This window comes from Manacus candei, unplaced genomic scaffold (assembly GCF_025592945.1).
Source record: "Manacus candei isolate 608988 ecotype Guabito, Panama unplaced genomic scaffold, ASM2559294v1 h1tg000076l, whole genome shotgun sequence".
NCBI classification, from domain to species: domain Eukaryota; kingdom Metazoa; phylum Chordata; class Aves; order Passeriformes; family Pipridae; genus Manacus; species Manacus candei.
In genome coordinates this window covers 6,413,800-6,424,787 of record NW_026138124.1, presented here as the reverse complement: position 1 = coordinate 6,424,787, position 10,988 = coordinate 6,413,800, and the positions used below count along the sequence as shown (strand labels likewise).

Here is a 10,988-nt window from a genome sequence, read left to right as displayed (position 1 = left end):
CTCCCCAGCCGCAGGAGAACATACCCCAGAGCACTTGTAAACATCGATGATAACTGGGTAGAAGAAATCAATCTAATTTCGAAACTCGGTTGTGCGGAACCAAAGACGCTGCACAGTTTAATTAACCAGCATTTCCTGTAAAATATCTTCTTTACTGAACAAAACAGGGAGCTCACATGCAAAGAAGTATTCTACAGCGTAAATTCTGATTCCCAAGGATGAGCTGCAGTCTTTGTTTTCAGTGATACTGAACTAGCAGTGGGCTGTTGAAAAAATCCCCAGTACTATGACTCACCACAGCACAGCACCTGTATTCCAATTCACTGGAAGAGCATATTTCGGTTAAACTCAGTTTCACAAGTAACTTGTTCATGGATACAATTCCATAATGTTTAGCAGAACAGGGGTCTCTCACTGTCTTTTGCTCAAACTTGTGGGAGCAGAGCACCCCTGTACTACAGCCCTGCCCAGGGATTACTACTAGGAGGAAATCACTCCTGCTTTCTGACTGCTAAGTAAGGTTTGGAAATCCATCTTACCTGCCCGAGTTGTTTGCTGAAAACATTCCCCCTTTAGTGGCTTGATAACAAGATGGCATATGCACAAAAGATACTTCAGTTACAAATGCACCAATAAATCCTTAAGTGCTTAATCACTACAATGACCTTTCTGCAAAGGAAAAAAAAAAAAAGACTTACCCAGACTTGCACTTGAATGGCTGAGAATTGCTGTCTTCTGAATCACAGAGAATGCAGAAGCAGCCCTAATTATATTCACATTAATCATTAACAGCATAACAAAACCCGAGTGAAGAGGTTTTCAGGAACTCATTAACAAGGGCATAATGTACACACTTTTATTTAAACACGGTAATTTACACAATAGCTAAAAGTTTGCTTCCCCCCCCACCCTGCCTCAGGAAAACCGGTGTACCTGGATATCAGAATTAGCACCTAGTGTTTAAAAACTAAAGCCTTTACAGTATTATTTACTGCAAGCACTGGTCAGATCCGAAGCAATTTGGGCGCGGTGACACATGGATACACTGAATAATTGAAATCTCAATTTAATTTCTAGTGAGCTCACTGCTGCACCTCAGCAGTGGTGCTTTGGGGAGCTGGTTATCTGGAACACCAGGGATGCATAGTTTATAAGGATAAATACATCTGACAGGAAGGGACAAATCACAGTCGTGGTCTGGAATTATTGCAGTGCAAATTTAATAGAGCAGTGTTTTAAAGCAGTGGAACTTAATAAAAGAGGTAGGTACTTTCCTCCTTGATGGTAAGAACTTAACATTGCTTAAAAGCAGCTCCATGTTCAATACCTCAGGTACACAAAGGAGTCACGGTAGAACTGGATTAGCTGGAAGATACTTCAAATGATATATAAAATGTTTCACTGGCATAAAAAAGTTATATTGCAAGAGGTTACTTTTTTTGGGGAGTGAGCTGTTATTCTTGAAATACACAGATCTAAACTTTTAGTGACACAAAGCCATATGTACCTTGATGTTCAAGGTCAATCCCTTTGCTAAAGGGGTAACTAAAGATCAGAAGATTGATGTTTCATGAAAATAAAGTGCATTTTTCTGCTCATGCTTCTAAAAAGCAACCTCTAATTATATGAACTTATTTATCTACCAGGATTGTCACAAAAGCAACCAAGACTTATCCCATTTGGAAATGACCAGGCAATGCCAGAAGAGAAAGCCACTTTTGGTGCAATTCTTGCATGATCTTCTCCCCTCCCACCTCTTGTTCCACATTATGAAATTTTTTAATACTAATACTCCTTCCTGTTTCTGAAGCCTGGTTCCACGTTCTCTTCCAAAGCAGTAATATCAGCACTTTTGTGCACCACTCAAGGCTACCAGGTGTCCTGACAAAGCAGGGAGAAGGTTTACATGAAGGGAAATGTCATTTTTTAAATAGCACTTTTCCTTTTTTTACAAAGCAGATTTGAGTGTCAAGTTTTCAAATCATTACAACAATATCCTCTGCAATTCATCAGTTCTCCCATCCAGCTTATCCAAATACTAACAGTGTTTTTGCCTTTACACTGCAACATGATGTAACTGAAAGGTGCTAAAATGAACACTTTTAGATCATTTTCACTCATACACAAGCTGTCATGCACAGTTGAGACATCAGGTTTTAAATCTATTTACAATTTTACATATTTTACAATATATATTTCATCTTTACAGCTACAGAATGAATTCAAACTAACATTGGTACCTTTTGAGTTTCTGCTGGAACTCGGATTCAGGTTAAACTAATCATTAAAAACGAGTAAGTGCATGCTTAGAAGGAAGCTTTCAGGAAAGATGTCAATGGACTAGTGTTGCTTAAAAATTACACCAGTTTGTGTAGAAAATTTAAATTCAGTTCAAAAACCCACAAAAGCCTAATAGAAATCTACTCGACTAAAATAAATACAATTCATTACACTTAACAAAAAGAAAAATGTACCTTTAAAAATGTACTGATTTAAGCTCGTCTGATTTTTAGCGTTAAATTTATTTCCCTTCCCAAGTAGCAGATAGTACTAGGTGAGGATAATGCTGCTTTTCAGAGTTAACACTGATAATTATCCTGCATAAACCTGAGGCTGCAGTGGTGGGGGCAGCTTGTCATTCTCCACATTTTCAGAGTCAATGGCTGCTAAGGCTTGACTTTTTGGTTTTATTTCTAACGGATATTTCTCAACAATATCTTCCACTTCCTTTGTGATTCCATCAGTCCAATCTATTAGGTCTTTCTCAAGTTTCTTGGCTTCACTGACAATTCTTTCCTGTCTCTCATTCAACTGAGAGAGGAGGTCTAAGCTTTTACACATCTGTTTAACCCCCAGGCACACGTCAGGGGAGAAGCTGTCGGATTCCTGCTTCTTCGGGGACGTCTGACCCGTCATGAAACGATCGAAATCTTCTTGGCTTAGGTTTAGAGACTGAGCATCCAGCTTCTCAATGAAGGCCACAGCACAGCACTGCAAACAAAACAGAGAGAGATCACTGCAAGCCACAGGCTGGAATGTGTGTGTTCTATTCTTGAGCCTGCTGTTAGACCAGTAACTGATTATTTCTTTTTAATGCCCCAGTAGATTGATCTTTTCCAGAAGTTCACTGTACCAAACAGTTCATGTGCCTCTTTCCTCTCCCCAAAGTCTGAAGAAGTCAAAAACTCAGTTGAACAGCAATGACTCACTGGGCAATGTACATTCCAAACTTCAGGGTCACCTCAGGGTGTTTGGGAGGTGGGAGAACAGAGGGAACATGACAACAAGACAAGAGACTAAATTAATATTTAATAATCTGATCAACAGAGATCTGCCATGCTCTTAATATTCTGAAGGAAGCAATGTCAAATCCCCATCTCATCTTGTGGATTCTCTGCTCCTACTGAAATGAACTTTTAATATTCCAAGTATTTCATTCAACTGCACAATTTCCCTCACAAATTGCTTTATGATGAAATGCAGAGCACACCAATAAATGCCTCTTGCAGGAGCTCTAAAAAGCCTGTTTACCTCCACAAATTAATGGCCTAGTTCTGCAGCCCCTTCAGGAGAAAAATCTCATGGGCTCTTGCAAGTAGGAAACTTTGCATCTGTAACATCTGCACTGTCCAAACTTGGGATTTTAGGAATAGAAAGGACTTATTTCCTGGCAGAATGAAAATACACCACAGTCTTAGCATCAGACTGTTCAAACAAAGGACTTAATATTAAAAAGAAAGAAAAGCACTTCCTGGTTTGGAAAGCAGAAAAGGAAGAGAGAGGAGATAAAACACAGCAGAACTGGCTGTACTCTAAGTAACCTCAACCACCATTTCAATTTTTTTTCTACCTTATGTTACGTTTCCCTTTGCTGGCAATTCCTACATCCAAATAAAAGACAAGCTCCTTGTATAAAACCCACACTATTCCTGCACTTACCAGGTTGGTGAAATAGTAGCCATCCTCTCCTGTCATTAGCCTGCTGGGGTTGCAGAAGCGTGTTATGTACTGGATGTTGGACTGCAGGCGGGGGGGGTTCCCCTTCAGAACAATGTATATGAGTGTGGGGAGAAAGTCATCAGCAGAGGCTGGTTCATTTTTTGTGATTTTAATAGCATTAAATATGTGTTTGCTGCACTTGGTGATGCAGGCTAACTTATCACGGGGCACACGCTTCGAGTCCATTTCAATAATATCTGTAAGAGAAAAAGAGTTCTCAGATCATTAAAAGTGTATTAATCAGACACCTGAATGAGTAGGCAATGCTAATATTGCATCATTTCTACCTGTGGTTCTTGCTGTTCCATAAAAGTATCTGTTTATTCAACCTTCTCTTGGTTCAGTCCAAGTGTTTCAAACAGATCAGTTAGGCCTAAACACTTCTGTGGTGGAAAAATTATTCCTGCCTCACATGTGATATTCCAGTCCAGTACAACAAAGACTCCTGCAAATCTAACAGCCTGGACTCCCCTCTGGTGATTGACTCTCTATAAGCAAGAGAGATGAAATTTGAAGCTGCAAATGTAAACTTTATCATTCACAAACCTGTAATTGCCTTTACAACCATATCAGAGACTTCTGGAATTTCTTCATTGACAGGAACACACAGCATTTGGGGAGTCACCCAGTGCAAAGCCCTGTGAGAGGACAGAAGTGTTAAACTCTTCTGTGCCAGTGACATTCAGGTGTTTGAAACCAGCTGCTTCTTGAATTCAAGGCACAAGGAGTGCTTTGTGTGGGTGAGGCACTAGTCCAGCCTTAAGCCAGTTTATTCCACTGAAGTAATTTATTTTCAGAAGAAATACTTTCTTCTATTTTTGCCATAATTTAACAAAAGCAAACCACTTGATTTTCCCAGTGTAGCAACTTCCATTATCCATTCCCTTAATTTCTTCTGGTTTTTAAATAGGGTGGTTTTAACCCTTTCTGCTCAACAATTTTGCCATTTTTGTGTGCACAGCACGAAGTTTTTAACATGCTTGATTCAGAGCTCATTTACAGGACTGGGGATTACTCAACTATTTTTCCTTTAGAGCATTACCTGATTCTCTTTTGGACAGCAAGGTCTTTCTTCTCATCATCAGTTGTTTCAGGGCAAAAGACATATTTGTACTGCCGAGTCATAATGTACTTTTCAATCTGATCCATTGCCTTCTCAACTTTTTCAGGGGGCACTGCAAGGTACAAATCCCATAAATGAAGTATTTCCATGGCTCCTTTGAAGATTTAGTACAGTTTGACCCCAACATCATCAAATCAATACGACTGACTCGAGCCAACCTGAGCTCACACAGGATGGACATAATTGGAATATTTTCTCTCTCTACAGCAGAAGTAAAAATATAATGGGTCGAACATCACATGCCAAAGGGTCATAATGAAGCACATTCAGCACACAGAGCAGGTTCAGCTGCTTGTAGCTTACAAGAATATTGTCATCCTTTGAAAATAAATCCAGTGAGGTCCTCCAAGTCCTCTGTTGCTGTTTATGTCTGAAAAACTCCCTGGGTTTGAGCTGTGTCTCTCACATACCAGACACACAAAAGCAGTTCCCAGCAGAGCTGGCTGCTGGAGCATTACAGGGTAACACAAGGTCCAAAGCCTGTTTGTTACCTGGGTGGAGGCTACACATTCACCTTCAGTTTTAAACAAATAGTATTGGACTTAAAACAAAAAATTAAAACAACTGAACCAGATTTTAGAGACTTCAAGCAAAACGTGTACAAACAAATAATTTAGACTGCAAAACCTTACAGAACTGGGAATAATTCCAACTATGGGACTAGAACTTGCTACCAGCATTTCTGAAAGCTGCAATATTTTACAATTTTTACTTGAGTTTTACTTGAAAATGCAAGAGGCTTGAGCTTCAAATAATCACTTTTTCAACAGGAAGAGGAACTTGATACCTTTCCAACGTGTCTGTAACTTGTCTGCTACATTTTGGTAGAAGTCCTGGGCACATTCTGACTGCTCCTCAATACTTAAGTCCTGTAACAGAACACAGATTAGGTGTCTGTGTGTGTAAGGATTGGCAGCAACACCTCTGATGTTTTGTTTCTGTTTGAGGAAAGTGTCCAGCTGCAGTAATAGTCTGAGAATGCAAAGGTATCGTCAGAGGTGTTTATACTGGCTAAATTATATTAAAAATATGAGAAACCAAGACACACTGGCTCTTTGACATGTGAAAGACTCGCATTTATTTGCTGAACAGATAAATATTAGCAATGGGACTGGACAGGTGCAATGCCATTTTCCCCAGGCACATCCCTGAGTAATGCTGACAAAATAACAGAGTACTAAGAGAAAGTCTGTCCCTATTTTGCCTCTAATTTTTAAAAGATTATATACAGTGTATCAAAACCCCAATAACACAAATCATAGTTTGGAAGAGTATCTATACAGTAAACATTTCTAATGATAAAGTTACTCTGAAATACCTTCACAATGTTATTTGTAAAACAACACTGTCTTTTGGGCATTACTTAACTGAGCTCCTGAAAACATAACAGAGGTTTGAAGGATTAAAATTAACTTTACTGATCAAGTCATTTTTCACCATTAAATAGCATCATAAAGCTACACTTAAAAAAATGGAGAGAGAACTTGGTATCTGAATTCTCTAAGGGCAAAAACTGGACAGTTGCCCTCAACACAAAGTCTCAGCTCTGCTGGCAGTGCTGCATTTTAGCTCTGGTTTGTGTGTGATAGCAAATTGTATGTTTTGAGTTCTTTTTGACCAGCACAAACTATCAAGGAAGTAGGAAATGAGAGCACCTTCAGTATTTGAAACCAATAATAACATCACACTGTTTTCACAAACTCTCAGCTTGTGAAACTCAGAATGAATAAGTTCTAAAAGAAAAAAAAGCCTTCAAGATGTTTTCAAAGTAGAGGGAATGTAAGATTCCATCAGAACTGCCCTTAACATTCAGTCCAATTTGAGGAAACAACCTGAGTAACTATATACTAAGCAGGAAAGGTAGGAGAAGGAGGAAGAAAAGAGTTGTGCTGAATACTGACTCATTCCAACCGTAGGTGGCACTACAGACTGATTAATATTTCAAAACCATTGATTTTTTTTTTTAAAGGAAAATGAAGATGTAACCCTTATTCCATACTAAAAAGAAAAGTACAGTCAAGTTCCTGTTCCCCAAATAAAAGATGTGTGGGTTGATGTTGTATTATCTTTATAACCTTTTAGACTTAAGATGCCCCATCCCTGGAAGTGTTCCAGGCCAGGTTGGATGGGGCTTGGAGCAACCTGGGCTAGGGAAAGGTGTCCCTGCTCATGGCAGGGGTTGGAACTGGATGATCTTTAAGGTCTCTTCCAACCCAAACCATTCTGTGGTGATCCCATGATATCTAAAAACTCAGCATGTAATATCTTATAATTCCCACAAGTCACATTTATCTAGAAAACCATCGAACAGACTAATATATATGGGATTTATTCAGGACTAATTTATTTGGGTTGCAAAGGAAAGTTCTCTGAGATACTGGAGTTGGAAGGATTCTTTGGTCACACACCACACCAAAAAACAAGGTAGCCAGAACTTAAAGCTGCCCTGACATCTTCACTTGACTAAGCACATCCCCTGAAGGCTCCTGTGTACACTCCATAAAATCCAAACTGCTGGAAGAAGCGCAGCATTTTCTCCATCTCTCCCCAGTTTCCCCATTTGATTGATGCAAAAGGCATGCAGGACTTACCCTTTTATGATTCATTGTGTCCAAAAATAGTTTGCATTGCTTATAGATGTCTTGTCCAGGCTTGTGATATGTCTTGAGAAATTCTATGAACTCCTTGGACACTCGATCTGTCTCGATGCTTGCCTGCCTGTTTATGGAAGGACTGGGAGCCTTGGCTTCTTGGATCTCTGCTGGGAAAATTTGGGCACATCAGATAAGCTTTTGTACACTGATGGGTAAATTCAGCAAGTGTTTAACAGCTATTAAAGTTTCAGGTTGGTCTTTTCTTCTTTTTTTTTTAACTGTGCAGATGATTGATCATGTACTTCTCAGGCTTTGCCAGTGAAATGATGGATATTATTAAACAGAACTCCAGGAAACTGAGTATTCCACAGAAAGGAATACACAGTCACACACTCATTTGCACTAATGGCCTTTTTATAGCAGCAAATGACTGTAATGTGGGTTTGCTTTTGGGTTTCTTATATTTTCATTCCCAGGTAAGGTATCTCCATATAAGATCAAGGCTTCCAGACAGGATTCTGCAGCAGTTTGAGATAATGGAGTGGTCCCTTTTCCATTCCCCCTCACCTCTACATTCCTGTTCCTTTGCTTGCACCAACACAAGTATTCATCCAACTGGCTCATGAACAGCTCAGGGAGCAGCAGATTGGGCAGTTCTAGTCCAGGGACACTGCACACACCACTGGTGCAAGTTTAGAGAGCTGCAACCACAGGTTTTTTTTCTCCCCACACAAAACACACGATTTTCCAAGCTGCAAGTTAATTCTGCTGCTCCAATACCTTCACTAACCAAGTTTAGTTCACCCACCTTTCAACTTGCCAGCCAACACTGTTCAAAATGGAAGGATTGAATAGAGATGATGTAAATGAACATGGTGAAAAGCAAGCAGCAGAGGGACAGAAAACATGAAAATATTCATGGTCAACACGATACAAACAAATCTTTCAATCTGAAAATACTAACATGCACAACAAAAAAATCCGTGTTTCAATAAGCACACATGCAGAACTCCAAAATAAAAAGAAATACATGGGATTAATATACTTAAGGTATCTTACTAGGGTTTTTTGTTTGTTTGTTTGTTGTTATTTGCTTTTAAAAAGATTCAGCACTAAATTCAAAGCTGTGTCATCCAGTGATTAACAAACACTGATCATCTGACCAAAGCACAAGACTTCAGCATAATCTTCTCTGGATAATAATTTGGTCAGGCACCATTAGAACATTTAAGGTATTTAAGCGATAAGAACAGAAAAGGTTTAGCAAATATTTAAATTCCAACTGTAGCAATCGAGATAGAAAGTGCAAAAAAACCCCTCCTTTCGTGTTCCACAAGGACTTTTTTCCAGAGGGGATTTCTTTGTATTTAAGATTCCCAGCAGTGCAATACAAATGCCTGGACAGGGTTCAGGCTGAAGGGTGACCACTCCTGCATGTTGATCTAAATTTGTCACATTTCATATTAGATAACCAATAGGTAGGAAGCCTAGTTCTGAAATAATAAACAAAGAAAGCAGGTCTGCTTTCAGAAGGGCAGAATTATATGACATTTCTTCCATGCTTAATTACTGACCTCAGTCTGAAGTACAGTTGAAGATTTATTTACTTACTTCAACACTGAGTTCACTCTACTATAAAAATAATGAACCTCATTCTGCTGGTTGACCATAAAGAATATGATTTTTTCAGTCACAAATTGAAAACAGATTTTTTTTTTTTTTTTTTTAGTTATTAGAGAGATGTAGTCAGCTGAGGCAGATTACTGTTAAGTATTAAAAAACAATGTTAGAATGAACTGTCTTCAACGAGTCACACCAAGAACTACTTGCAGTCACTCAGAAGTGTTGCAGCTTCATTAATCTCTGAGCTGAAATCCTGGTTTAAGGAAAATTGATCTGTACAATGTGCACTGATTACTTAAGGACTGCAGGAACAAATGTACTTTCAGCAACAAACTATTTTCAGGTTTGTCACATGCTCTAAAAGAATTAAGTCCAACTAAAAAGAAGCCAATTACGGAAAAGAAATTCCATTTGACCAAGTTAAAGAGAACCCAGTAGAGGGAATATGCCCCAAATGAAAAGGAAGAGCACTGGAGGAGTTAAGAAAGAATCACCTTCACAAGGAACAAACACTATTAATAGTAAAATCTTTCTCAAGGCATTCTACAGAAATGCTAATTGTCACAGCAGAACATGAGCACTCCAGTGATTCACTATGGTTGTGCCACGGTCAGGGATCTGAGTCCAAGCAAGGAACACAAAAAAAGGGTTTGTCATTAGCTCTGCTACACACAGCCACTCATCTTCTCCATATAATTTGCAAAATAAAGAATGGTACATCTTCAAATTTCTTTAGTCAGCACAACAAGTCAGAGTTGCACACAAATAACACAGGACGAGCTCCTGAAGCTGTTTGCATCAAGAGGGTTGGCATCCTTTTGGTGTCAATGGAACTAGGATGTCTTCTCTTGATATGAAATTGTCTTCTTGGTTAACATAACAAACATCTGGAGATGTTTTGAGAATGCAAAAGTGCTTGAAGTGTCGACTGTTAAACTGAAACAGCAGTTTCAACTTATAATCAGATTTAGAACAGCAATCTGGAATTCTTTTTTGATAAAAAAACGTGAAGCAGCACAAGATCCAGCTACTTCTTACAAAATTCTTATGTTTTGAAAGAATGGTCACACTAAGGTGGAGCCCAAAGAAGCTTCAGCTTTATTCTTGTACTCTCCCTACCAAAAAGCAAAGAACTGGTTTAGAGATTCAAGTTCACCTCAAGATGCTGGACTTGCTTTTTTTGTCATCTTCATGTTCAAGAGCACGAGTTTGAACTGGCACAACCCTAGTTTGTACTTTGCAAAGCCCAACTAAGGAGTAAGCTCACTAAAACCAGGCAGACAGCTTGCTCAGGCTGTGCTGCATTACCTTCAGAAGGGGAAGCCAGTTCCCAGGAGGGAGTAAAAATCTCCTTCAAGTCCCTGAGAATGTTATCAGCATTTCTCTCCCTCCCAGGTTGTCCTTGCTTAACGATTTTCTCCTGAGCAGCTGCAATGAACGCGAGAGCAAGCGGGACACCGAGAGCAGGAGCGTGGCAGGAGAGGTGGCAGGGGGGTAAAAAAAAGAAAATATGGAAAAGTGAGAAGAGTGAACATAAAAAAAGGTTTTAATTACACAGGTGAATGAATGCCTCATGTAGCCAGCTGCTGCCATGCACCAGGACAATTCCAGGATGAAATTCAGGCATGTTTCTTGTTAAGGAAATGCAT

General features: G+C 39.3%; 1 protein-coding gene across 10 annotated transcripts in view; it reads right to left on the bottom strand.

Moving 5' to 3' along the window:
* Positions 1-842: 842 nt before the first annotated feature.
* RABGEF1 (RAB guanine nucleotide exchange factor 1) overlaps positions 843-10,988 on the bottom strand; it is a 23,114-nt gene continuing 12,968 nt past the window's right edge. For 4 of the 10 annotated variants that reach the window (XM_051809744.1, XM_051809750.1, XM_051809746.1 and 1 more), the window contains exons 4-11: positions 10,648-10,767; positions 8,525-8,545; positions 7,714-7,883; positions 5,910-5,991; positions 5,042-5,174; positions 4,546-4,637; positions 3,940-4,196; positions 843-2,991 (exon numbers count right to left, since the gene is read on the bottom strand). In XM_051809744.1, coding sequence (XP_051665704.1) covers positions 2,593-2,991; positions 3,940-4,196; positions 4,546-4,637; positions 5,042-5,174; positions 5,910-5,991; positions 7,714-7,883; positions 8,525-8,545; positions 10,648-10,767 — 1,274 coding nt within the window. In that variant the 3' untranslated portion in view covers positions 843-2,592. The remainder of the gene's footprint in view (positions 2,992-3,939; positions 4,197-4,545; positions 4,638-5,041; positions 5,175-5,909; positions 5,992-7,713; positions 7,884-8,524; positions 8,546-10,647; positions 10,768-10,988) is intronic. The other 6 variants (XM_051809747.1, XM_051809749.1, XM_051809740.1 and 3 more) reach the window with 5 other exon arrangements.